This window comes from Galleria mellonella, unplaced genomic scaffold (assembly GCF_026898425.1).
Source record: "Galleria mellonella isolate WM207_F2 unplaced genomic scaffold, CSIRO_AGI_GalMel_v1 utg1053, whole genome shotgun sequence".
Classification (NCBI taxonomy): Eukaryota; Metazoa; Arthropoda; class Insecta; order Lepidoptera; family Pyralidae; genus Galleria; species Galleria mellonella.
The window spans coordinates 287,723-314,518 of NW_026441968.1; the positions used below are offsets into that span (position 1 = coordinate 287,723).

The 26,796-nt window shown below is 36.7% G+C and overlaps 2 protein-coding genes and 1 long non-coding RNA gene across 3 annotated transcripts in view; 2 read left to right on the top strand and 1 right to left on the bottom strand.

The window, feature by feature from the left end:
* Positions 1–419: 419 nt before the first annotated feature.
* Positions 420–1,996, bottom strand: LOC128202575 (uncharacterized). The gene is made up of 2 exons (XM_052903373.1): positions 1,844–1,996; positions 420–1,741 (listed from the first exon to the last, which is right to left on the bottom strand). Exons 1-2 carry the CDS (start codon positions 1,863–1,865, stop codon positions 1,083–1,085), a joined length of 681 nt encoding a protein of 226 aa, XP_052759333.1. The 5' UTR covers positions 1,866–1,996; the 3' UTR covers positions 420–1,082.
* Positions 1,997–14,631: 12,635 nt separating this feature from the next.
* The window catches only part of LOC128202519 (uncharacterized), a 108,987-nt gene continuing 96,822 nt past the window's right edge, over positions 14,632–26,796 (top strand). The window contains exon 1 of the long non-coding RNA XR_008253833.1: positions 14,632–14,705. This is a non-coding gene — a long non-coding RNA (uncharacterized LOC128202519). The remainder of the gene's footprint in view (positions 14,706–26,796) is intronic.
* LOC113511304 (tubulin beta-1 chain-like) lies at positions 16,864–26,360 on the top strand. Its single transcript, XM_052903190.1, has 2 exons — positions 16,864–17,024; positions 24,934–26,360. The coding sequence occupies exons 1-2, from the start codon at positions 16,968–16,970 to the stop codon at positions 26,218–26,220; spliced, it is 1,344 nt and encodes a 447-aa protein (XP_052759150.1). The 5' UTR covers positions 16,864–16,967; the 3' UTR covers positions 26,221–26,360.

Here is a 26,796-nt window from a genome sequence, read left to right on the forward strand (position 1 = left end):
CAATCGGCGCTTCGCTTCTAGTTTCATCCTGGTGGCAGCCGGGATCCACTCGCGGGTCCTTGTTACAGGTCCCGGCTGCGCTGCGATGTCCATGGCGTGCTGTATGGAGACTGACAGGTTAGCAGCGAGTTCTTCGACTTCAGACGAGGTTGAGACTGCCATCATGGGCGTGTTGTGCTCCATCGAGTCCCTGAATTTCACCCAGTCGATCCGACGGCGTGGGAGGCGCGGCGTCAGGAATGTCGGTGTTTGTGGAATAACCATGCACACCGGCAGGTGGTCGGATTGGATGTCCTCGAGGAGGACTTCCTGCGTCGGTTGGCTGTCTAGTCCTTTGTATAAGGCGAAGTCCAATACGTCTGGAGCATGTGCTGAAATGTAGGGATAGTGAGTTGGAACCTCAGGGCCGAGCATGCCGCTCGACGAGAGGCGGCCTATCTTTATACCCGCCCGCTCGCACGATAACGTTTCCAACTCGCGATAGCGATCTGTGCGAGCGGGACGGGGCGAAAATGAACGAGACGCGTGTCTCTTCAGATCGGTACTCTATAGCGTCTATTTATTTATTTTATTTCAATTTACAATTTCTTAATTCTATTTATTGTTACAATTTCTATTCGTAGGTAATAACGACAACACGCAAAGGAATACTTTATTTAACTTACACTATCTTAAATCTATGTAAATCTATATAAAATAACAGAATACAGAAACGATTAACTAGGGACTTAACAACTATAAATTACGATATATACAAATAATGTCGCGAACAATATTTGTTTATTACAATCATTTGTTAACAAAAATATAACATTCTTATTTAATTAAATCACATATTTATTACATAATCAGCCTTTGTGCTGAGACCATATGTTTCGCTCTAAATAAAGATATTTGTTTTTTTAAGCGCTTATCTCTTAAAAACTAGAAAAAAAACTTTGAAAAAGAAGTCAAATAATCAAAATTTAAACATCGAATCAACAAAAAAAGTAAAAATTTTGGTAAAAAACTATGAACTAAGACATTTGTGACACATATCAAATTTGTGTTCACCACACACTGATTTATTGCACTTGTAGCAACTAGTTTTCGTCATCCTTCGTTTTGCTGATGGGCATACGGCACAAATTTTTCTTTTTTTTTTTTGCGATAGGATGACCTGTAGCTTCAGTTTCAAGTGTCAAACTCGATCTACTACTTCCTGGCATATTCAAAATTTGTGTAATCGAATCGCGCAGGCCAGTTTGAAGTGTGGGCACAAGTATACGTTTTTGCATATGTGGCTCGACTAACTTGTGATGCAAAATTTTTGTATTTTTATATTTTATTACAATCTCAGCATTAGTATAAGTGACAATTATATTTACTATATCATCTGTAATAAAAGACGAAAAGCAACGTAAAGGATCTAATTCATTTTTACACATACGAGTGGGGCCTGGTCTAATATGCACAATGTTTCTTGCGACTGTTCGGCCTTGTGACTTTGGCTTTAACGATGACCATTTGTGCTTATATTTTCCGCGAAGTATGTTACGCGATGGTATAATAATCAATTCGTTAGGTTCTTGTGCCGAAGTACTTGGTATCTGTTCTTCAATTGATGCCAAGTCCAAAGACGAAATTTCATCCTCACTCACTGATACATAAGCCGGATCAACCTCGATGTGGTCTTCCTTCTCACTCTCTGACGAATTTTCTTGGTCACTATTATCTTCTAATAATAGTTGAAGAATCGTATCTAAAATAGAAAAACTACACATTACTTTTATGTTGTAAAAACTAAATAATAAACTTAAAATATTACAAACACAATAGTACAAAATATATCGTTATTACTAACCTTCGTCGATGCGACGAGTCATGGTTGCTGGTCCGGCGCTCACAAATCTCTTACACAAAAAACACTACCGTGTATCGCGGGGGCACCGGGCCATCTAAGATTACACGAGAGTTGCAATGGATGCGATCGCGCACTCAAAATTTACGGCACCTGTTTCGAATTCGCGTCGTCGATTCGACGAAGCTTAGTGATCTAGGGTTAAGGCCATATGAACACATCAATTAAAGGTGTATACAGCTCTCACAGATAAGCGTCAATGTATACTAACTAACAATTATACAATTAGAAAAGACCTAACTACCAATCCATATTATTAATAAACATAGATATATTTATTATATATATTAATACGATTGTGGGCGACAAGAGAAATTGAAAATATATGTATAAGAAAGAACTTAAATAGGTTAGATAGGAGCTAAATAGAAGGATGGGACAATTTTCAATTTAATACATAATAAATTATATAAAAATACATACATATCTGTCACGCCTGTCTCCCATTATATAAAAATATTAAACCTATAAACAACAAGTGACCTGTACTCCACAAGGATATTCGTATATATGATTCGAATTCATTAGACTCCAAGTAGATTCTTAAAAATGTTTATATTAATTTATTAACTTTTATTTTGTACGCACGTAATTATTTACTCGATAGCTGAATCTATTCTGATCCCTTTTTGCAAACAATAGTAACTCTTGTACATACATACTCGTGCATACATTAAAAAATACCTAATCAAGATTATTTTAATTTTATAATGATTAATTAGTATCTAAATAAAATTTTTAAATTCATCAAATTGGTTACATAGATTGTATAACACAAACATTTTTGTTTGTTCGAAGTGACGCGGCGCCTGTTTGAAATTAAAATGTAAATGTTCTCCAACATTATAAACAATTTTTTTTTAATCTTCCAGATAACAAACGCAGGCAAAGACGCTCGCACCCATATAAGGCAAAGTGCTGCGGGCGACGCGTCATCGATCGACTCCAGGCGTGGGTCGGTGACACCTATTCGTGCTTTTTTTATATCACAACCACAGATTAAGTACAGGCTATTTTATAATTTGGGAAAGCGAATATTTTACTATTAGCATTTTTGAATGGTAATTTTTTTATAAACTATAAGCATAGTTCGGAATGCAATTTCAGCTGAGAAAAACGGACAAGAAACACAGTTGTTGTTTTTTTTTTTTTTCAAATATAATTTGATTATAATTAAAAAATTGATTGATTGATCGAATGAAAACTCAGGCAGCATGGTCTCCGACCTTAGCCTGTTCCACAACGGAACAAACATACTTAAAAAAAATTGAATGAAAACTCTTTATTAAAAAAAAAATAGTTTCATAAAAAAAATCATAAAAATATTCATAATTAAAAGAAGCAAGGTAAAGTAGCAAAAATAAGTGGTCTTATCGCTAAATAGCTATTTCTTCCAGGCAACCTTAGGAATAATTGTACTTGTGTCTAGTCAAAGCATAACAAAACAAACACAATACTGATACAGGTTTTTTATCCAGCAAAGTTGTTTTACCCCCTACCTTTGCCTAGAGTCCTAGAAAGATAATTTAGAGAAATAGAATTAATTTAAAAAATACCTATTATATTATTTTGTACAAAAGTCGATTGCTTGGGTACCTCTGTCCCATTCGTGTTTCAACCGTGAAGCAGTTGTGTTTGCATGGCTGTGTTTCGGTTTGAAGGATATGGCGTGAATTTACGGGGTACAGAGGAATAACACCTGAGTCCTCAGGAATAGCAACGCATGAGGGGTATCATGGGCGAAACAGTATACTCTGTTATGTCCATGGCACTGCTCATGTCTATAGGCGACGGTTACCACTTTCCATCAGGTGGGCCGTCAGCTTGTTTGCCATTCTAAGTTGTATAAAAAAAAATCTATCAAATTAAAATAATAAATTTAAAGTAATATCGCTTTAGAATTGAGCCTATTATTTTCAAGGAAATATAAGTTTTAAACCCCCATACTGACATGGCGCGTCTAGCTGTCAACATTTTGCCATGGCACGCTGAACAATTTGAATGAGATAATAAAAAAAAAGTACTATTAGGCAATTTTTTTGATTAGACGCGAATTAATGACTCCAAAGCGAGATGATTCAGATAAGGTTCGACCGTTTTGAATTGCTAATTCGCTATATACCATTACATTTGTTCAGAGAATAAATTAATAAATGATTTGTGTTAGTTAACTTAAAATTTTGCATTTTGTTGATTATCTTGAAGATTACATTTTGTTTTTACGTTGCTTTTGGCGCGTATTTTAGCAATTGAATTAAATAATTAAAGATAGTATCTTACAATACCAGAGGGAGACTTTGTACAAAAGTCGATTGCTTGGGTACCTCTGTCCCATTCGTGTTTCAACCGTGAAGCAGTTTTTTATCTGAAAGGATATACTTATAGATTGGTCTTATACATTTTTTTTTCAAAATCGATTTCGTTGTTTAATTAAAAAAAAAACTGACTTTGCGTTAATTGAACTTGATTTTTTTTTATTGTTTTTTTTTATACAACTTAGAATGACAAACGAGCTGACGGTCCGCCTGATGGAAAGTGGTAACCGTCGCCTATAGACACGAGCAGTACCATGGACATAACAGAGCATACTGTTTCGCCCATGATACCCCCCATGCGTTGCCATCCCTGAGGACTCCGGTGTTATTCCTCTGTACCCAGTTAATTCACGCCATATCCCTAACCTTCAAACCGAAACACAGCCATGCAAACACAACTGCTTTACGGTTGAAACACGAATGGGACAGAGGTGCCCAAGCAAACAACTTGTAAAAAGTCTCTGCGTAAAATCTTGCGTGCTATTAAATATGTTGAAACATACTGAATATTTAAAAACAAACTTTAACGTCATATTATCTATGTTTCTGGCAAATAAAGTATTATTATTAAGTTTAGAAAAATAACCAGAGATGAAATGTTATATACTGGAATGTACAATTCCAAGGTAAAGTTGCGTAACTATGCGTCTGTTACATAATATCGTACGATCCCACTGCGAGGGTGGAGGGTGGTGGTGAAATTTGCCGCAGACCCTAAAAAAATGGAACACCAACGCTGCCATGTTTATTACAATAGTTATTCTGGATTTTGTGGCGAACGTGACTTAATCCTCACGAGGAATGAGTTCCAACAAAATATATTTTGCTGCGGCAATGCGATAAATAGTTTGGAATACACAGACTTGAATTGAAATTGTTACATTCATTTTAATTTTTTTTATGCAACTTAGAATGGCAAACAAGCTGACGGTCCACCTGATGGCAAGTGGTAACCGTCGCCTATAGACATGAGCAGTATCATGGACATGACAGAGTATACTGTTTCGCCCATGATACCCCCATGCGTTGCCATTCCTGAGGACTCAGGTGTTATTCCTCTGTACCCAGTAAATTCACGCCATATCCCCACCCTTCAAACCGAAACACAGCCATGCAAACACAACTGCTTCTCGGTTGAAACACGAGTGGGACAGAGGTACCCAAGCAATCAACTTTTGTACAAAGTCTCCCTCTGGTAAGTAAGTATTCCATTATGGGGGAAAGGGATTGTTAGTAATGGGGTCAAATAACTCCACTGATAGTAATATAGTCTGTCAGGTCGACCTCCACGTGGTTCCCCCTGGAAACCATCGTGGTTAATTCTAGTTGAATTTGTCAGGATGGGCTAACTGGCCTGCTTTCATCCTCACCTGTCATCTATTACTGGTGCCCCGCCAGTGTATATCGATAGCGTAGGCGGGGTTACCATGTCATTATCACCTTTTAAAAAAAAGTAATCCATTATGTATAATATTAGCTTTTACTCGCGACTTTGTCCGCGTGATCGGGATTTTTTTTGATGGGTGAAAATGGTATGGTAACCCCGCCTGCGCTAACGGGACACGCTGGCGGAGCACCAGTGAAGGGTGATAGATGAGAATGAAAACAGGCCAGTTAGCCCATCATGATGAATTCATCAGAAATTAACCATGACGTAACCTTCGCTCCAATAATACTCTCCAACTATCTATCCCCTCTCACCGTACTGGTTACGCTTCAAACTCTTTTCTCCTACATTCTTCACTACTCTGGAACGCGCTTCATGATGCCATTAAGAGACTACCGACTAAACAGTCTTTAAAAAAAAACGAGCGCCCTTAATTTTTTACTTTATCCGAGCAGTAGGTGCTTTATATTATTCTCAATTTCGTGTATAATATAGTATATGTCATATATGTGTAAGTATATTTGTTATTCATATATATTTATACGTTTATATATGTAATTTTAGTATGTATGTATATCTATAATTACTAGTACCGCATTCGAGTATTCTGACACTTCCCTATGGTTGACTGGGAGAGAATGCTTTTAGCATTAAGTCAGCCATGTACACATATATGTACTAATGAATAAATAAATAAATGACTGCATAAAATTATTATGATGATGAATTATTTTTTTAATAATTATCTTTCTAAATAATTATTAAAAAAAAAAAGCTACTACTGTCAAATAACTATCTCACTTATTCAATAATTACATGACTAAAAAGAAGAAAAAAAAAAACAAATAAGTAACAACAAAATTAGATATATAAAAAAAAATTAAACGTAATCATTAAATTCGAGCCCGAATTAAGGATATCATATCGTGTAACTTATCCAAAAAAACTCAACAAATTGGGTACATCCTCCTTTTTCGAAGTCGGATAAAATAGATAAATAAAAGGTTGTCTGTAAGAGATCGCCCTAGCGATAAGACCGCCTTTTGTACCTTTATGTGTATATTTCAATCTGTATTTATGTTACTGTATTTCACTTGAATTATTCACTTGTCATTGTATATTTTTATTTTTGGTCCAATAAAGAGTTAAATAAATAAATAAATATAGGTACGTTTGTTTATTATTTAATGTAAATAAAACTGTACAGACCTTCACCCTACTTCCCGTGTCCTTGGTAACGCGAGGCCACCATATCTACGATCTGGCTCGTTATGCGGCCCCTTCGATTACAGTACAACGGTTCAATTAGGAGGGAAGGTAAAGGGATTGTTAGTTATGGGGCCTTATTTCCCTATTACTAGCAATAAATCTTATCAGGAATATACCATCATATAAATATGCATTAGGTTAAATCCTATATTGCCGTTGGTGCTGCGACGGCGTACGGAAGGGGTTCTGCAGCACTGAGAGATGGCAGCAGAGGAACACCGGGGGGGTTTTAGTCGGTAGGAGTCCGGCAGTACCCACATATCTCCCCCGCGGCGTGTGGGTCTGCATGAAGCATTCCCCTCGTTAAAAAAAAAAGGTTAAACCCTATATGGCATTCAAGGTTAACAATATATACATAAAAATAGAAAATTTAAACCTTTAAACCAAATAAATAAATCGTAAATTCACCAATACACTTGGTATCCCGATAGCGAAGTGTAACTGACTCTCAATATTTAAGGAAACGGTATTCCCTAGCAAAAAAAAAAACCCTATCAGGTTGACCTCCACGCGGTTCTCCCTGGAAACTATCGTGTTTAATTCTAGTTGAATTCGTCACGATGGGCTAACTGAATTGCTTTTTCATTCTCAACTTTCAACCCTCACTGGTGTACCGTCAGCGTATACCGTTAACGCAAGCGGGGTTACCATTGCATTAGAAATGTTTTTAGAGAGACGCTGCTGCCCACGGGAAAGAAAAGAGTTGCCCGCTCTATGCTGGAACCACACGGCGAACATTTTAATAAACAACAACAAAATGTTATAAAAATGCCCACACGATCTTTCCACGAACTCCGAAATTGGTAGAAGTATTTAAAAAAAAAAGCAATGTCCTCGAACAACCTTATCGAATTAGTCGTTACGCCGTATCGCAATAAACTTTACGGCGTTTCACGATGTCGTTTCACTTTGAAAAGGTTGTATGTCATTTGCAGATGCAAGTTACCATACGTGGAACGAAATCTCGGTATTGAGTACGTCATACATAACTATACCTATTGGTATATATAAAATGCTGCAGGAAAATGAAGAGTTTAATTTCATAATAAAACCTTCAGAACAAGTAGTTTAACCAGAGGGAGACTTTGTACAAAAGTCGTTTGCTTTGGCACCTCTGTCCCATTTGTGTTTCTACCGTGAAGTAGTTGTGTTTGCATGGCTGTGTTTCGGTTTGAAGGATGGGATATGGCGTGAATTTACTGGGTACAGAGCAATAACACCTGAGTACTTAGGAATGGCAACGTATGGGGGGTATCATGGGCGAAACAGTATACTCTGTTATTTCCATAGTACTGCTCATGTCTATAGGCGACGGTTACTACTTTCCATCAGGTCGACCGTTAGCTTATTTGTCATTCTAAGTTGCATAAAAAAAAATCCATCTGAAGTACAAAACAGATTGTGAATTTAGTTAGATCAACATTTATTTGTTTATTTATTAGTACATATCGCCATAGTCGTAGAATACTGACGGATCTATTATATATTATAGTAATATTTGTCAGATCCATCAGTATTCTCCGACTATGACGATATGTGTGTACATGGCGGACGTAATGCTAAAAGCATTCTCTCCCAGTCAACCATAGGGAAGTGTCAGAATACTCGAATGCGGTACTAGTAATTATTGATATACATAGAGAGACGTCTGTCCGGAAAATAAAAGTGTTCTGGAATGCGAGAACGAGGAATATATATAAATAACAATATACCTACACATATATCCCTAACAATGCTTCAGTTCTGGTCTGACCGCCGTGCTGACGAATCTTTATATAAAAAAGTTATTCTCTTAACGAAACCCCGTCATGGTTTCTTCCGTTGAAGATAGCGACGTATATCTAGTTTCTCTCAAAACTCGGAAAGAATATAAAATTTTTGCCATCTCATAAAATTTATGGGGATGATGCTGTGAAGGAATAACGTCCACAAAAAAAAGATTCAGAGAGGGCCGAAACCTTCAGAGTTCGAAACTAAGGGGATTGTCCATCAATCGTCCCTCCAGGCCAGATTCAGTTGATGGAAAATTTACGTCGATTGCTGACGCCTCAAAGCTCGTGTGGCAGGAGTTCGTCCAGAATTGGCGCGAGAGGGGCGTTGGATTAACAACGACAATGAATGCCCACACGTCTGATTGTTGTATGAGTTTTTGAGTTTAAATTCCATTACGGTGATTTATATATTATATATTGTCTTTTCTTGTTCCCAAAAACCAAATTGGTACTTGGGGGCGGCATTTGGGGGACATAAATGAGATAAAAAAAGCTACGACGGATCTATATAGCTGAGAAACCTACAACCAGAGGACTTTCAAGGAGCCTGTGTCACAGTGGAAACGGCGTTGGCACAAGTGCATTATGTCACAGGGGGATACTTTGAGAATGATAAAATTGATTTACCTGAATAATTGTAAAATAAAATTACATTAAAAAATATATATATATACTTTCCTACACATATACAAACCTCGTACATACTAAAATTACATATATAAACAAATAAATATATATGAATAACAAATATACTTACACATATATGATATATACTATGTTATACACGAAATTGAGAATAATATAAAGAACTTAATATTGATAACAGTAAAATAAAGAATGGCTACAGATAACGAAAAAAAAAGGTCAGCGTAACGCTCAGTTACAATGAAACTAAATGCATCAATCTTTGCACCAGATTCACACTGCAACGCAATTATATTGTGATAACTTATCTACCAAGGATTTAGATAACTGAAATGTCTACAATAAATATGAGAATGAGACGTTGATTTTGTATGCTATTTAATTAAATTATTTAATTACTTGATCTATATATTATATATTTCACTACTATGTAAGTAACCATCTTTTTTTGATGGCTGATAATGGTATGGTAACCCCGCCTGCGCTAACGGGATACGCTGACGGAGCACCAGTGAAGGGTGATAGATGAGAATGTAAACAGGCCAGTTAGCCCATCATGATGAATTCATCAGAAACTAACCATGATAGTTTCCAGGGGGAACCGCGAGGAAGTCGACCTGATTGGATATATTGCTAGCAATGGGATTTTTAGTCTCCATTACTAACAATCCCTTTTCCCCTTAAAAAAAAAACCATCGGCCTCCACTATCGGTATACGCTGGCGAGACACCAGTGATAGATGATAGATGAGGATGATAGCAGGTCAGTCGGCAAATGGTGAAGAATTCAACAAGAATTAACCAGGATCGTTCCCAGGGGATACCGCGTGGAGGTCGACCTGATAGGCTATATTACAATGAAGCTGTTAGAACCTATTTCTAACAATCCCTCCCCGGGGGGAAAGGGACTGTTAGAAACTGGGATTAGTAACCCTAATACTAGCAATGTTCCCTATCAGGCCGACCTCCTCTCGGTTCCCTCTGGAAGCCATCGCAATTGATTCATTAGTGAATTTGTCACGATGGGCCAACTGACATGCGTCATCCTTACCTGTCATCCTTCACTGGTGCCCCGCCAGTGGATAGCGGGGTCACGATTCCATTGTCGTCCATTAAAATAATTCCTCCCCCCCCCCCCTCAAAGAATGATATAAACAAGTTGAAGTGACGATGTTTTTTTGAATTTAATAAAATAATTGCCTTGAAATTGCAAGTAACAATTGTAATAGGTAAATTAAAGTATTAATCACTAGGTATATAGACTTAAAGCGACGCCACACGTCTGAGTTACGCATATTTGTGCCATGAAGCGGCCATGTTTGTTTTGTTTCAGTTTGAAAGGTAAATGGTGAATTATATTAAATAACATATTATTTTGTGTTATCATTGACATGAGCAGTACCACGGACATAACAGAGTATACTGTTTCACCCATGATACCCCCCATGCGTTGCAATTCCTGAGGACTTAGGTGTTATTCCTCTGTATCCAGTAAATTAACTTCCATATCCCACCCTTCAAACCGAAACACAGCCATGCAAACACAACTGCTTCACGGTTGAAACACGAATGGGACAAAGGTACCCAAGCAATCGACTTTTGTACAATGTCTCCCTCTGGTAAACAGTATGAAAACAACGTTGAATTAAATAGGTAAATGTAATATTAAAGTACAATTTATAAATAACAATTACTAACATACCACAATTCGTGGAAGTGAGAATTAATTTAGTTTACAATCCATTAATTAAACCTTGACTTGTATATTGTCATTTATTTACAATATCATACGGGTGACTAACGTTTATTAGGTCGAACAGATGTTCTGTGAGGGTTGCCATATTCGAATTCTACCCAAACGTCAACTTTATCCAATACAAACTCGTATAGTCTTGCCAAGTACCACAGAGTATAACTACGAGGAAGTAACCTTCCATTCAATTCTCCCTTTTTGCTTATCTCCCCTCTCCTTCTATCCTCAGCGATGTTTGCCGACGCTCGCACAGATAGTTTTGACGCAGTCTGGCGTAAAAAGACAGCTTCGTTTTTACGTCGAATACGCGGCAGTAGCAACAGTATCCTGAACATGTTTGTTAATAAATTGGATAGTCCTCTCGTGAGAATGCTCTCCGAAAGGACTAGACAATTATTAGTGATTAAGTATTAACATAGTTTTTAAGTACACTTACTAACAAAAATGGATCCATGTTATCAAAAAATAAATAATTAAAAAAAAAATTATCCCATCCACCATTTATTGTAGAAATATTGCCTTCACTCTTTGCAGCCAACAGCAAACACAGATAGAAAACAAAACCATCCATCCCCGTCCATCCTCCATTTATTCATCCATTTATTGTATATATATAAACTTTACAAATACTAAAACTGTCCAAGGAAATTACCCAAATGTCTTCAATTTAATTTTTGTCTAAAATTTTTTCCATGAATTGAATTTCTCTATAATATTGTGAACAGAAAATTTTTGCCCAAAATGGGGGGGGGGGGGGGGGGGAACTTAATCTGGCAATATTGTATTCTGAATACGACTTGGTGTTTTCGAAAAAAACAGACTGATTCCTTGTCGAATTTTGTATGCAACTTAGAATGGCAAACAAGCTGACGGCCCACCTGATGACAAGTGGTAACCGTTACCTGTAGTCATGAACAGTACCATGGACATAACAGAGTATACTGTTTCACTCATGATACCCTCTATGCGTTGCCATTCCTGATGACTCAGGTGTTATTCCTCTATACCCTGTAAATTCACTGTGTAACATTTATACGGGAATTATGGATCTTTGAATTATGTGTTTTTATCTTTCACAAACACAAGAATACAGGGGGGGGGGGAGGGATTGTCAATAATGGAGACTAGGGGCCTCATTGCTAACAAAATACCTAACCAGGTCGATTTCCACGTGGCCCACTTTGGAAACCATGGTGCTGAATTCCAAGTCTATTTTTTTTATGGATGATAATGGTATGGTAACCCCGCCTGCGCTAACGGGATACGCTGGCGGAGCACCAGTGAAGGGTGATAGATGAGAATGACAACAGGCCAGTTAGCCCATCATGATGAATTCATCAGGAATTAACCATGATAGTTTCCAGGGGAAACCGCGTGGAGGAGAATGGGATTCTACTATGATATTCTCAGTCTACATCACTAACAATCCCTTTCCCCCTCCAAGTGTATTCATCACGATGGGCTAACTGACCTGTCTTTTCATCCTCATCTATCATCCCTCACTGGTGCCCCTCCGGTGTATACCGATAGCGCAGGCGGAGTTACCATACCATTATCACCCATTAAAGAAAAATACAAGGTTACAAAGGTCAATTTTAAGGTTGCTCTTGTTATTGATATTTATAGTACTTAAATGTAGGGGGGAAATGGATTGTTAGTAATGGAGACTGAGAATCCCATTGCTATTCCCATTCCCAAACAGGTCGACCTCCTCGCGGTTCCCCCTGGAAACTATCATGGTTAATTCCTAATGAATTCATCATGATGGGCTAACTGGCCTGTTTTCATTCTCATCTATCACCCTTCACTGGTGCTCCGCCAGCGTATCCCGTTAGCGCAGGCGGGGTTACCATACCATTTTCACCCATAAAAAAAAAGTACTTAAATGTAAGATGTGTATATAATAGATAGATAATATTTTTTACATATTTATACATAATATATTATGCATATTAGGTTACAATGAATTTACATATTTTTCGACAAATATGTATTTGTCGAAAAAGGTAACTGATACCGCCCACTGTATCGATTTTATAGCGTCTAAATGTCTCCGAGGGAAATTCTTGGAAGAGAATAGTAATTCGTTAAAAAAAGCCGGTTATGTGCGAGTCGGACTCGCGCATCGAGGGTCCCGTATAAAATCATCAAGTTTATATTAAATAAAGTAGCTTTTGTGAAATAACTACTAATTTACGGTTTTCGAATTTTCTCCTTTACTTGTGCTACATGACGTTGCTTCTTGCCAAATTTCATGATTCTAGGTCAACAGGAAGTACCCTATAAGTTTTGATTTCCTTTGCGAATGTCAAAATATCCGATATAAATGGAACATAAACGGCCGTATCTTTCGATTGCGTCGATTTAGAAGCTTGTATTTTTCACCGCTTCAAGAGATTGCAGACCTGAGTGTATGATATTAATTACAACTTGATACCTCCACGCGTTCCTAAGAAAAAGGGGTCTTAACAGATGGACAAACGGACGGTTCCGTTTTTCCCTTTGGAGGTACGGAACCCTAAAAATAATGAATTGTTTATTTAAAAATTGTAGCTATAGAGTTACAATAGACACGTATTATTATTAACTGAAAGACGGGCTTTTTTCAGGCATAAAAACCTGTGACACTGCGACCTTTTCATGCTTTCGTGCTTTTACTAGGCACCTGGCTTGGTTTGCACAGAATAAATCGCACAGACAGATGTTGTCATTTTGGGCAGCTCTGATTGGTCGCGTTCGCTGACAGGTTGAATGGAAAGGAGGGCGCGGGAAATTTGAGTGTACTTGTTCTTATGTTCTAACACCCTGTTTGATCATCACCGCCTGCATGATTTGATATTTCTTCATAGAATTACACATCATGATATGGACTGTCCTGAGCTTTTGAGTGAAGTTAAATCCCTAGATATCCCGTCAATAAGATATTTTGTGTGCCACTGTGCAAAACTAATTTAGGATTGAGTGCTCCGCTTGCAAGAATATGCAATAACTATAATAATATTCACTGGTGCTCCGCCAGCGTATCCCGTTAACGCAGGCGGGGTTACCGTACCATTTTCACACATCAAAAAAAGAAAAAAAAAATTATTGCTGCGGCGTTTCTTCCTCATTGTGACAAGATCTGCAAACAATAGACAAGTAGGAAATTATCATGATTAATTCTTCATAATGAATTCATCATGATAGGCCATCATAACTGGCCTGTTTTCATTCTCATCTATCACCCTTCACTGGTGCTCCGCCAGCGTATCCCGTTAGCGCAGGCGGGGTTACCATACCATTTTCACCCATCAAAAAAAAAATATTGCGGCGTTTCTTCCTCATTGTGACAAAATCTGCAAACAATAGACAAGTAGGTCACGAAGCTTTGTTGAAAATACACTTTAATTGAAAACAGTAACAAAACCATACATTCAATCGATTATTCGATTGAATCAATTGATTCGTTGAAATTACTGATAAATCGAAACATTTAACCAATTAATCGATTTTTTTTTTATTTACACTCCTATTGGACATCTGGATACAGTCAATTATTTGTTTGTTCACGTTTTAATTAAATTCTTTTGAAATAAAACAGACTATGGTCATCTCTTTTCATTTAAGAGTCTCCTCTTGTCGGTGCAACTAATTCATGCATCTTCCTCCAGCCAGCTCTATCCCAGGTCATATCCTTTGTCTCCCTATACGACATGACGCCTAGTGTTTCCTTTATCTGTCCCATGTAGTTAATCCTCGGTCTTCCTCTTCCTCTTTCGCCTTCTATCTTTCCTTCTACTATGCTCTTAAAAAAATCGTCATGTCGTATAAGGTGGCCCAGCATTTTGCCTCTTCTATTCTCTATTATTTTAATTAATGTTCTCTTCTCGTTCACTCTTTTTAGGACTTCCTCGTTCGTTAGTTTTTCTGTCCAGCTTATCCTTTCCATTCTCCTCCATGTCCACATTTCGAATGCCTCAAGCATCTTTCTTTCCTTCTGCGTCATTGTTCATACAGAAAATAAAATGCGGAGACCAGGTACCTAATGTTAAACTTTTTGAAATAATTAGGTAGTTCAGTTAGTCAATGTATTCCAGACAAGGTCGTGGGTAAAGACTAGTAAGTTTGTAATAAGTATATAAGCCAGTATATTGCCGTGTGGTCCCGGCATAGAATGGGCCAACCCTTCCTTTCCTATGGGTGTCGTAAGAGGCGAGTAAGGGAGGGCGAGGGATGGACAGCAGCGTCCGTATTAAAACATCTCTAGAAGCATTAAACACACACACACACACACGCACGCACGAACGCTCGCACGGTCGCACGCACGCACGCAATACCTTTCCCCCAATTTTAGAGGGTAAATCAACCCTGTTATTAGCAGCCGGACGGTGTTCAATACCAGTCAACCATTGTGAGGGGAAAGGGATTGTTAGTAATGAGGTTTAATAGCCACATTGCTAGCAATATACCCTCTCAGGTCGACCTCCACGCGGTTCACCCTGGAAACTGTCTTGGTTAATTCTTGTCGATTTCATCATGGTAGGCCAACTGACCTGCATTCATTCTCACCTATCATCTTCCACTGGTGCCTCGCCGGTGTATACCGATAGCGCGGGCGGGGTTACCATTCCATTTTCATCCATTAAAAAAAGTCGATCATTGTTGTGGCTAATTTCTGGCAAATAACCATAACTTCATCCTCACCTATCATCCCTCAATGATACCACTTTAGTAAAGATACCCCGACAGCGCAAGCGTGGTTACTATTCCATTTTCATCAATAAAAAATAAAATATTTTAATATTTTGCTTTATTATTTCAGCATAGAGACCTAATTATTTACATAACTATCGGCGCACGGTTTCCAAACCCTCGTTCCAATCATTTATTTGCGTGCAAGCTGTTATTTTGTAAATTTATTTACGGCCAGTACGTTTCGTGAGTAATAAGAGTTTTATTTTTTAATTTTTTAGACCAATAAATATATGTGAAAACCGTGATAGGGTGTGTCGACACTCCTGCTAATGAAATGTATTGCTTTCAGTCGCACTAAATCTAAAAATAAACACGTGATCATATTAGATAGAGCACGCCGATGTAAAATAAAACGGAACCAAATAATAAGTTTTCGTTAAGTAAACGAATAAATACTTAATCTACATCATAAAATGAAATTCACTTTTTATGTCCTGAGTCGTTAGTTACGTGTAAAAAAAAAACATGTAAATTTATTGAATTTCAAGTTTATTCCAGACAATTTATCATATTGAAGACTAGGCAGCATGGTCTCCGACCTTAGCCTGTTCCACAACGGAACGAACATACTAAAAAAAAAATGAATCTCAAATGTAGAACAACTATTTTTAAATGCAACAACTTAATATGATGTATATAAGATTGATAACAGGCTTTTTAAATTAATAATAATAATCGATTTTTGCAATTTTTAATTGAAATTGAAAGTCGGTTCTTTAATATTCCACTGATAAATCAAAGAAATTGTCATTGTTTGAGATTTTATTCTTTACCTAATAACTTATTTTATGCTAAATGTAATATAATATACTTATATGCCTAGTTATAAAAAAAATGTCAAAATGTTAACCATTCAGAAACAGTAGTTAAATACAGCTAAACGTACTAAAATAACTTATTTAATAATAAAAAATATGTACATATTATTAAAATACATACACGTATCCATATATAGAGCAGAATTTCTCCATTTCAGTATTTGTCTGATAATAGGTATCTCGAATTGGCGCGAAGTTAGCCGCAGGCCAAGATGGCCGACCAATGATGGCGCGCAGCTGCAGCTATGCGCGGAGGCGACGCGCTCCTCAAAAATCCCCACCGAGCCGCAACGGTGATCAAATCTTCGAGTAGTGTTGTGCGAGAGTCGCGTATAGTGTTAGTATTTAATTTATTAAAATTTTACAAAACAAAAAATGAGGGAAATCGTGCACATCCAGGCCGGCCAGTGCGGCAACCAGATTGGAGCTAAGGTAAATTAACATTTTAATTATAATTTTGTCTCATAAATTATATAAAATTCATGGTACGTCGCGTATAAGTACTAATAACGGTGTGTAACGGTCTCGGCGGCTCACCATGGAATCCAATGATAGTTTCAATGTTTCGTACTATTTTATTAGATCCACTTTCATTGTTGGTATACTGGTTGGCACGGATGCTTCTATAGTTTTCTGTGAGATGCCTTTGTGGGCAAAGGAGGTCGCGTTTATTATACGCACACAATGAACTCTTGTTGCATAGTTCTATTCGTAGTTTTAAAATAGTATTTGGAATTTTGAATTTTCACGCGTCGCTGCGCTGTCAGTTTATAGGGCTGTCAACGTACCCCTTGTACTGCGCATGCTCAATCGATTAACATATTAATGTTAAAAATAGTATTATCATTTTACAATCAACTCTACAACTTTTTCATTATTTTTCTCATCCCATAAAAACACGATAAAAAAGTATTTTATTGCCTTCTTGTAATACATATTGTTAGTTTGTTTGAACATAAATCTTAAAGCAGTGTGGTCTTCTAAGAATACGTAAATTAATATTCATTTACAGATAGATACAGTAAAAAAAAAACAACAAATAGGTAACAGTAGTGATGTCATATATATATATATATATATATATATATATATATATATATATATATATATATATATATATATATATATATATATATATATAGCGGTTTGACCTTATATGAAAAAAACAAATGCCAAGCTCTCAGGTGTTATTGATCAAACTGGAGGAGCGATGACTCAAGTCGTATGTCATGCTATTACATTAGGAGTATTTCAATATTCGATCTATAGGACTGTGGGTTGTGTCAAGGAGACCATAGGCAGGTTTTAATTGAACCGGTTCTTCTGTTTATCTCATATATCTCCATAAAGGCATATTCCAGAACTTTCGGTACACATTAACATTGACATATTAGGGAATCTACAGGCATGTATAACTTTTTTTTTTATTATTTAGTTTAGTTAATCTTTCTAATATAGGTAAAAATCATGCGGTATTTTGAGTCCATGGAAAAATAAATTTACATAAAAATTTTCGCCCAAATAAGTTTCATTTGGCATTGACTTATTTATTACGTATAGTTTCATAATTTACAAATTCCCTTCGTCTGGACTAGAAATAAAGAAAATTAGAGGAAATTAAAGGGAAATTACAGGTTACATTGCTTTCTTTTAATAATTTGATAACATTACCAGAGGGAGACTACAAAAGTCGATTGCTTGGGTACCTCTGTCCCATCCGTGTTTCAACTGTGAAGCAGTTATGTTTGCATGGCTGTGTTTCGGTTTGAAGGGTGGGATATGGCGTGAATTTACTGGGTACACAGGAATAACACCTGAGTCCTCAGGATTGGCAACGCATCATGGGCGAAACTGTATACTCTGTTATGTCCATGGTACTACTCATGTCTATAGACGACGGTTACCACTTTCCATCAGGTGGGCCGTCAGCTTGTTTGCCATTCTAAGTTGTATAAAAAAAAAGTTTTAGAGATAAGTTCACCTTTGCTAACATTGTTATTAACTTATTAATTGTTACTGTATGTTTTATTAAAGAATATATATATATATATATATATATATATATATATATATATATATATATATATATATATATATATATATATATGAGCGCCATGCAAATCAGAACGTGCCTCGGTAAAACGATTAATTGTCATGTAATTCGTAATTAACTTTCATATCAAATCCACCGGGTGAAAACTTCCTGCGCCACCGCTGGAGCATAGACAACATGCAATTTTCTAGACTTCACCACAGATAACACAACACTATCTACTAATTAGTCGATCTACAATTATTTTTTAATGCCTAATGTCATTTCGGTCAATGCTTTCAGAAAAAATAATAAATATAGATAGAGCCCAGCAAAATATTTTTTTTTTTTATTATTAGACGTATTAAAAAAGGTTTGGACTTTCTTTCGTAATTATTAAATTATCAAAATAACTGGTTAGCTGGTAGTCAGTTTTTTTTTTCTTTAGTTGAACACAATGTTATTTGTTAGCTACGTATTTAATAACTCGATTATATATAATTGTATGATATTTCGCACACAGAGAAATGAAATGAGATGTAATTATATTTATTTGCTGTGAATGTAGTAGATAATGGGATGGAATTAAAAAAAAAAAAAACTTTCACATTCAGCCAGTTTAGCATGCAACATTATATTTATAAATAATTAATAATTCAACAACTTCATATCAGCTTTTAACTATGCACTGTTTATGTGCCTCCTCCTAGGGGTCTTTGCCAATAGTTTCCACGAATGGCAAGCGGATTGGCAACCGCAGTTAGGCTTTAGAGATGTTTTAAGGACGCTCCTGTCTATACCTCGCCCTCTTTAATCGCCTCTTATGACATTATCGCCTCTTAGAACCACACGGGGTGTTAACAATTAAACATAATATATTATCTAGGATTGACATTTTTTTTTTATCCCACATCTTAAGACCGAAGCTCCAGTTAACAACTGGTAAGGAAATATCTTTAATTCGTTACACGATATATCTTATAAAACTATGTGTGTTCGTACAATTCATTCGTTAGTCAGTATACAATGATTCATGTGAGGTGGAATTTCGAATGGTAGATATGCATATAAGTGCCCACCGTGTCGGCCCAACGCAAGCTGTACAAACAGCCAAACACTGAATTAGACAGTGTATTTTTACTATCTGCTTGTTGGGTTAAACGCATGTGAGGTTTTAATACGAAATTTATGACTGGCACTTATGAATATTAAAAAAAAAGTGCTTAAAGAATATTTTTAAAAATAGAACGTTCCTTGTAAAAAATAGAGTGTTCCTTTACGTTCCTTTGTCTTTGCCATTAAAGATAAATTGATACTAGTATTAAATATTTTTTTAATCAAATTACAATAATTAACGATCCTTTACCCGACTGTGAATGTAAAGAGGGTACATTTATTGTTGCGTGTAGACATACTAGTTCAGTAGAGTGAACGGTTAGGCCAAACGGACTTTCATCAAATAAAAGGCATACTGTTATATTAAAAATTACATATTTTTTTAATAGTACATTACGTGTATAAAATAGAAACCGTCTTTTTAAAGCAGCTTAAAATTAATAGCATTTATTAGTACTTTAATGCAATAGCTACCGGTGTAATTTACGTGTAATTTGATCGAGAAAGTTCGACTAGTTTCGGAACCATACTCGATCCTTAGTCTTTCTCGGCCAAATTACACTAAGTTATTTATTAAAATGTAATATGTATTTACGAAAATTTCTAACAATAAAATTTATTAATACTCTTATCTGAATTGTACTATCATGTTATTTTTAACAATGGAGTCGATTCGAAGACGCCATTTTTTTAAATTAAAAAATTTGTCTATTTTACGGAATTACTGCTTTATGGAACTTCGTAAACTATATCTTGAAATTATTTTGTCTTAAAACAAATAGAAAACTTCATAGTTGTTTAATGTGATATCAAATTGAAATTTGGATTTAAGAGATTCGTTTAGAATAATTCCACTAACGAAACGACTCCATTGTTATTTTTTTTTTATTAAAAAATGGTAATGTTAAAGATTTTTTTTTTTAAATTAGATACTAAATGCTTTCGGAAATAGTAAATTATTATTAAATCATAATCGGAGTGGCTAGGTACATTGTTACTAACAGGACATTAGCGGTAATACAGTAGATACCTACAGTAAGCAAATAGGTATCAACAGTTCCGACGTACGGTGTCACGGCCAATTTCATACTGTAATTGGGATACGAAACAATGGCTATAAAAAACAGTGACATCAACGGGAGATACATATTGTGAATATCATAATTATGAACTTAAGTACTTTTTTTAAAAAAAAAGATTACCACCTATTTACTTTGTCTCTGGCTAGATTAGGATTTAAAAACCATAGAGCCATAGAGAATGAGAAATTCTTTTTTTAAAAGTTACAAAATTTTTATTCATCTGCTTATTTTTTTTTATTTCTTACACTTTGGCTAGAAGCCAACGCCCAAAAAGCTATACAGTACAAAAACTTTTCATAATCTTAAACTTTAATGTTATCATAGCGAAATTTTTAAATTATCGAATGAGCTTGATGATGTACTTGAACTTTTTTTAAGGATTAAGGATTTGGAGATTATAATATGGTACCTAGAACTAAAAGAACTATAGAGAGCATTAACATTTTACTTAGGTTTTGTTTTTTTTTTTTTTTTAATAGTATTAGGTCTTTTAATAGTTTACTTTTTTTTTGTTTTTATTTTATAAATGGAACTACAATTAGATTTCGATGTTAGAAATAAATGATCAAATACAATTGTGAGAAACCTTTAATGCCAACTTCTGACGATTCCGGCCTTTTGTTTGGAACCATAGACAACACGAGTTTAGTTTTTATGCATAATCTTATCACGTAACTGGATAAAAATTAAACGTCGATAGATTAGCGAGGCCACTGAACCCACGGTCGTCGGCCGATGTTCGCTTTATAAATAACACAGTCCGTGTACTGCACTTTAAAATAGAGGTATTTCCAGTCGACTTCAAAAAGAATTAAGTTCTCAAAATCCACTGTATTTTTTAATGTAAATTTTAGACGATACATTTAAGTATTTAATAATTAATCGAAAAAATTTCTAGAAAGATAAATTATAACATAGCTTTGTGTAAACGACATCCGGGATTTGCTTCTCCGTCGAGCCAATTTACATACGTCTGTCTGGTGTCCGGTCCGGGACCCAGAAAACTTAATTTCCTAAATTAGTTATCCGGATTCTGTACACGTTCATTGTCTGGTAACTATGTTATAAATATATTACGGTTAATTTAACTGTCAAAACGGCCTTAGTACGGTACGTACTTAGCGTTTAAAACTCATTAAATAAAGTAATTAACAAAGATTTTGAGAAAAAGTATGATTGAGAGAAAGTATCCAATGCAGGAACTTTGGTTAAGAGTTTCATTAAATAACATCCTAACTTTTAACATTTGTTGATTGTTAGACTCAAGCGAATTACTACAAAATCTCTCGGCGCTATTCTTCTAAACCTTTCTGTTACCCTAATATTTTAAATTGATAGCTTCGCGACATTACTATCTGGTGGACTTTTTACTTAAAATCAATAAATTTTAGTTCATTTTTTTTATGCAACTTAGAATGGTCTACAAGGTGAGGGTCCACCTGATGGAAAGTGGTAACCGTCGCCTATAGACATGAGCACTATCATGGACATAACAGAATATGTTGTTTTGCCTGTGATACCCCTCATGCATTGCTATTCTTGAGGACTCAGATGTTATTCCTCTGTACCCAGTAAATTCACGCCATATCCCACCCTTCAAACCGAAACACAACCATGCAAACATAACTGCTTCACGGTAAAAACACGAATAAAGATTTAACTGTAATATCAAATGGAAATTTTAATTTTAGAAATAGGCACAGAGAAATGGTGCCTGAGAAAACGAAATCATTTAGACAAATTTCTAGTTATCACGTTACATGGTTTCATTAAATGACATCCTGGCTATAGGCATTGTATGTATTCTATGTAGATTACTGTATAAACGAAATTGTGTTTCATATATATGCCTATTTAATTTTGTTTTATTCTGAAAATGCCCAATTGGTTTTATGAAAATACTAAGACTATTAGGCGAGAAGAATTATGCAAGAGTCTTCTTAGTCTACGTTACTCGTTTTCATTAAATGATATCCTAGCATCGAGTACTAGGATAGCAGAATCGTGCAGGAGCCTTAGCCATTACTCGTTTTCATTAAATGGTATCCTAGCTTCGAGCACTAGGAAAGCAAACTCGTGCAGGGGCCTTAACCTACGTTACACGTTTTCATTAAATGACATCCTCGCTTCGAGCACTTGGTTCTTGTGTGGTGTTTATTATTGGCATTGAGACGAGTGTTGTCTAAGCGAAATTGTGTAGTACATGTAGTGGATCTATTGTGCAGTGTTTCTCTGGCAAGTGGTAGGAGTTACCTGTTACACGTTTCGCACGGTACTTTCATCTGCGTATCTCGTTACGACAGAAAGCAGCCTCAACTCTCGGCCCCTCGCCGCAATCGAACTCGATCACCTTTCACTTTTCGTCATTAAAAATCATTATTCTGTCATGTTTTGAAAGTATAGAAACGTTGTGTTAAAACATTCCGGATGCACCGTTTGCAATAAGATATCTGAATGAATAACTATTTCCGGGGCTCGATTCTTGATAGAGACAATGCTATAAAGTTTCTTTTTTAACCAACTTTAAAATGAAGGAGGTTCTTAATTCGGTTGTATGATTTTTTATATATTTGTTGTCTTATAACTGCGTCAGTTGTAAATCGATTTAATCTGATATTCTTGCAGTTTGGTCCCATAGAAATTTTATTAAAATAGGCTCAGAAGTTTAGTTTTTAAATCCAAATAACTGGTTTTACCACATTTGAAGTCTTTTTTTTTTTGTAAGTAAAAATTTATTGTTATTTTTTTCCTATTCTGAACTTGTGATCTAATATAGATGTTAAATGGTTACTGGAGCTCATGAACGTTTGCAACACCAGAGGCGACGAGCATATTGGTGACCATTATGATAATGAGTGTCTTGAGGTACAGTTAACAGTAATTTCACAGCCATATCTCACCTTTCAAACCGGAACATAGCGTGTATGTGAGCTGCTTTACGACGATATTAATAATTAGTGAGATGTACTTAAGTACTCTTGTACAATCTTTGTATAAAGTCTAAAATTATACTTCAGTTCTAATGTTACTAGAAATTATTATGATAATGTGACATTCAAAACGAAAAAATAATTTATTTGGCCGTCTCCAAACATATAATGCCAAAAATGAACATTGGAGTAATTTTAATCACAAATTAGAGAGACTATATTAAAAAGTATAAAAGCAAATGGAAGATATCACGAGCTTAACAAATTTATTATTATCCTCTCTATAGATTTGCGGCACTAAAATCATATTTGGTGTTAGAAAATTATATTATTAAAGATGTTTACACTTAAAAGCCCTGATCGAGTAATCGGTATTAGTCATTTAACCATAAATGTAGCTATCAGTCGCTCGAGGCATAAACCCACACAAACTTAGACTGGATGACATCATGCCAATCGCCTTACACGTATACTTGTGTGCCCACAACTGAATATTAATGCCCCAGTCACCAAGCAGACACTTGTGGCCTTTTGTACATGTACTAAAGTGCAGATAATTTCACTACGTCTACTCCATTACGTAAACGTCTTCAAACAAATTGATTCATTGTTCTACACGTACCGTATTTGCAAAACTCAATTATAACCATGCAAATTCATGTGTGAACTCATTACAATACCGCTGACCATATGGTTGTGTAAAGCAGGCCACGGCTCTCGAGGAGCGTCGAAAAATCGAATGCTAATTTGTGAACCAGTCAGATAACATTCACCGCATATACGGAGAGATAAACCAAATACGGACGCACCGTGGGCGTCGCCTGTTGTCAAAGCAATTGCATTGTACTCAGTCATTGCTCATGCCATTGTCTTGCGTAATGATTCCAAGTTGTAGTTGTCATTAAGATGTATTATGCATCCTGTGCCCCATTCACTGGACGGTTCATTGAGCTCGTGATAACAGGCATATTAAGTAGATTTAGACGACTGGTAACTCGAAATAGTTCGATGTACTTTCTAGGCACTGTAGGATCGCTTACATAGAACCGGTTCGAAAGCGCCGTCCTCACTTACAAGTGCATGTAGATAGTACCAAGCCTTCGTGTTGGAATTTTAATCGATTGCATTCCCGCCTCGCCTCACTTAAATGCAGTTGAGTAACGGGTCTTCTTTCTTTGCAGTTCTGGGAGATCATCTCTGACGAGCACGGCATCGACCCCACCGGTGCCTACCACGGGGACTCTGACTTGCAGTTGGAGCGTATCAACGTATACTACAATGAGGCCTCCGGCGGCAAATACGTGCCCAGGGCCATCCTGGTCGATCTCGAGCCAGGCACCATGGACTCTGTCCGCTCAGGACCCTTCGGACAAATCTTCCGCCCGGACAACTTCGTGTTCGGACAGTCCGGTGCCGGCAACAACTGGGCCAAGGGACACTACACAGAAGGCGCTGAACTTGTCGACTCAGTTCTCGACGTAGTCCGCAAAGAGTCAGAATCTTGTGATTGCCTGCAGGGTTTCCAGCTTACACACTCCCTTGGTGGCGGTACCGGTTCCGGCATGGGAACATTACTCATTTCAAAGATCCGTGAAGAGTACCCCGACAGAATAATGAACACCTACTCAGTCGTACCCTCGCCCAAAGTATCAGATACTGTGGTGGAACCCTACAATGCTACCCTCTCCGTTCACCAACTGGTCGAAAACACCGACGAAACCTTCTGTATCGACAACGAAGCGCTTTATGACATCTGCTTCCGCACATTAAAACTGTCTACACCCACCTACGGTGATCTCAACCACTTAGTATCCCTCACAATGTCTGGTGTCACCACTTGCCTTAGGTTCCCTGGTCAGCTAAATGCTGATCTCCGTAAATTAGCTGTAAACATGGTACCATTCCCACGTCTCCACTTCTTCATGCCCGGTTTCGCGCCACTCACCTCCCGCGGAAGCAGACAATACCGTGCCCTCACCGTGCCAGAACTCACACAGCAGATGTTCGACGCTAAGAACATGATGGCCGCCTGCGACCCTCGTCACGGTCGCTACCTTACTGTAGCAGCCATCTTCCGCGGCCGCATGTCCATGAAGGAAGTCGACGAGCAGATGCTTAACATCCAAAACAAGAACTCGTCGTACTTTGTTGAATGGATCCCCAACAATGTCAAGACAGCCGTCTGTGACATTCCTCCACGCGGCTTGAAGATGTCGGCTACTTTCATTGGCAACTCGACCGCCATCCAAGAGCTCTTCAAGCGTATTTCGGAACAGTTCACTGCTATGTTCCGTCGTAAGGCTTTCCTCCATTGGTACACTGGCGAGGGCATGGACGAGATGGAGTTCACTGAAGCCGAGTCCAACATGAACGACCTGGTCTCCGAATACCAACAATACCAAGAAGCCACCGCCGACGATGAAGCCGACTTCGAGGAGGAGCAAGAGCAGGAGATCGACGACCATTAAACACTGCCCACACGCGTTGCTAAGCAACAAAACACATGCCATTATCTCTCGCGTTACTTTTCCTTCAAGTAACATTAATGAACCCAGCAATATATTCGATCGGCATATTGAAAATACATGCTTTCTAACTTTTAACAGAACGCACGACTAAAAACTCCGGACAAGACATTATAATTTGTGAATTGAAAGCACATGAATCGGATGAATACATTCCTTTATGGTTCCAAGGCCTCATTGAGCGCTAGATCTGAATTTCTAAAGGCTGATCTACCATAGACATTCTTTATATGTTTTTAATAGTTTGGACATAATAGTCGAGCCAAACGTGAATAATATAGATTGCTTCAATAACCGAAGTTTTTATTACGATTTAAAAAAAAAAATTGTTTTTGAAGAATAATTTAATGTATATAATAAAGTTTTATTATTTATTACAACTTGTTTCCTTGTACCTGATGATAAATATATTAATAATAGGTTAGGATTCTTAAAATAAAGTTAATAAATGACATCATACTATCAAGTTTATACTTAGTAATCTGTAATCCAATGATTGTACAATGAAATGACAAATAA

Coding starts and splice junctions, on each gene's coding strand:
- LOC128202575 (XM_052903373.1), bottom strand. CDS start 1,865: ATGACTCGTCGCATCGACGAAG. Junction 1,742..1,843: donor GACTCGTCGCATCGACGAAG/GTTAGTAATAAC, acceptor TTTCTATTTTAG/ATACGATTCTTCAACTATTA.
- LOC113511304 (XM_052903190.1), top strand. CDS start 16,968: ATGAGGGAAATCGTGCACATCCAGGCCGGCCAGTGCGGCAACCAGATT. Junction 17,025..24,933: donor GCAACCAGATTGGAGCTAAG/GTAAATTAACAT, acceptor CTTTCTTTGCAG/TTCTGGGAGATCATCTCTGA.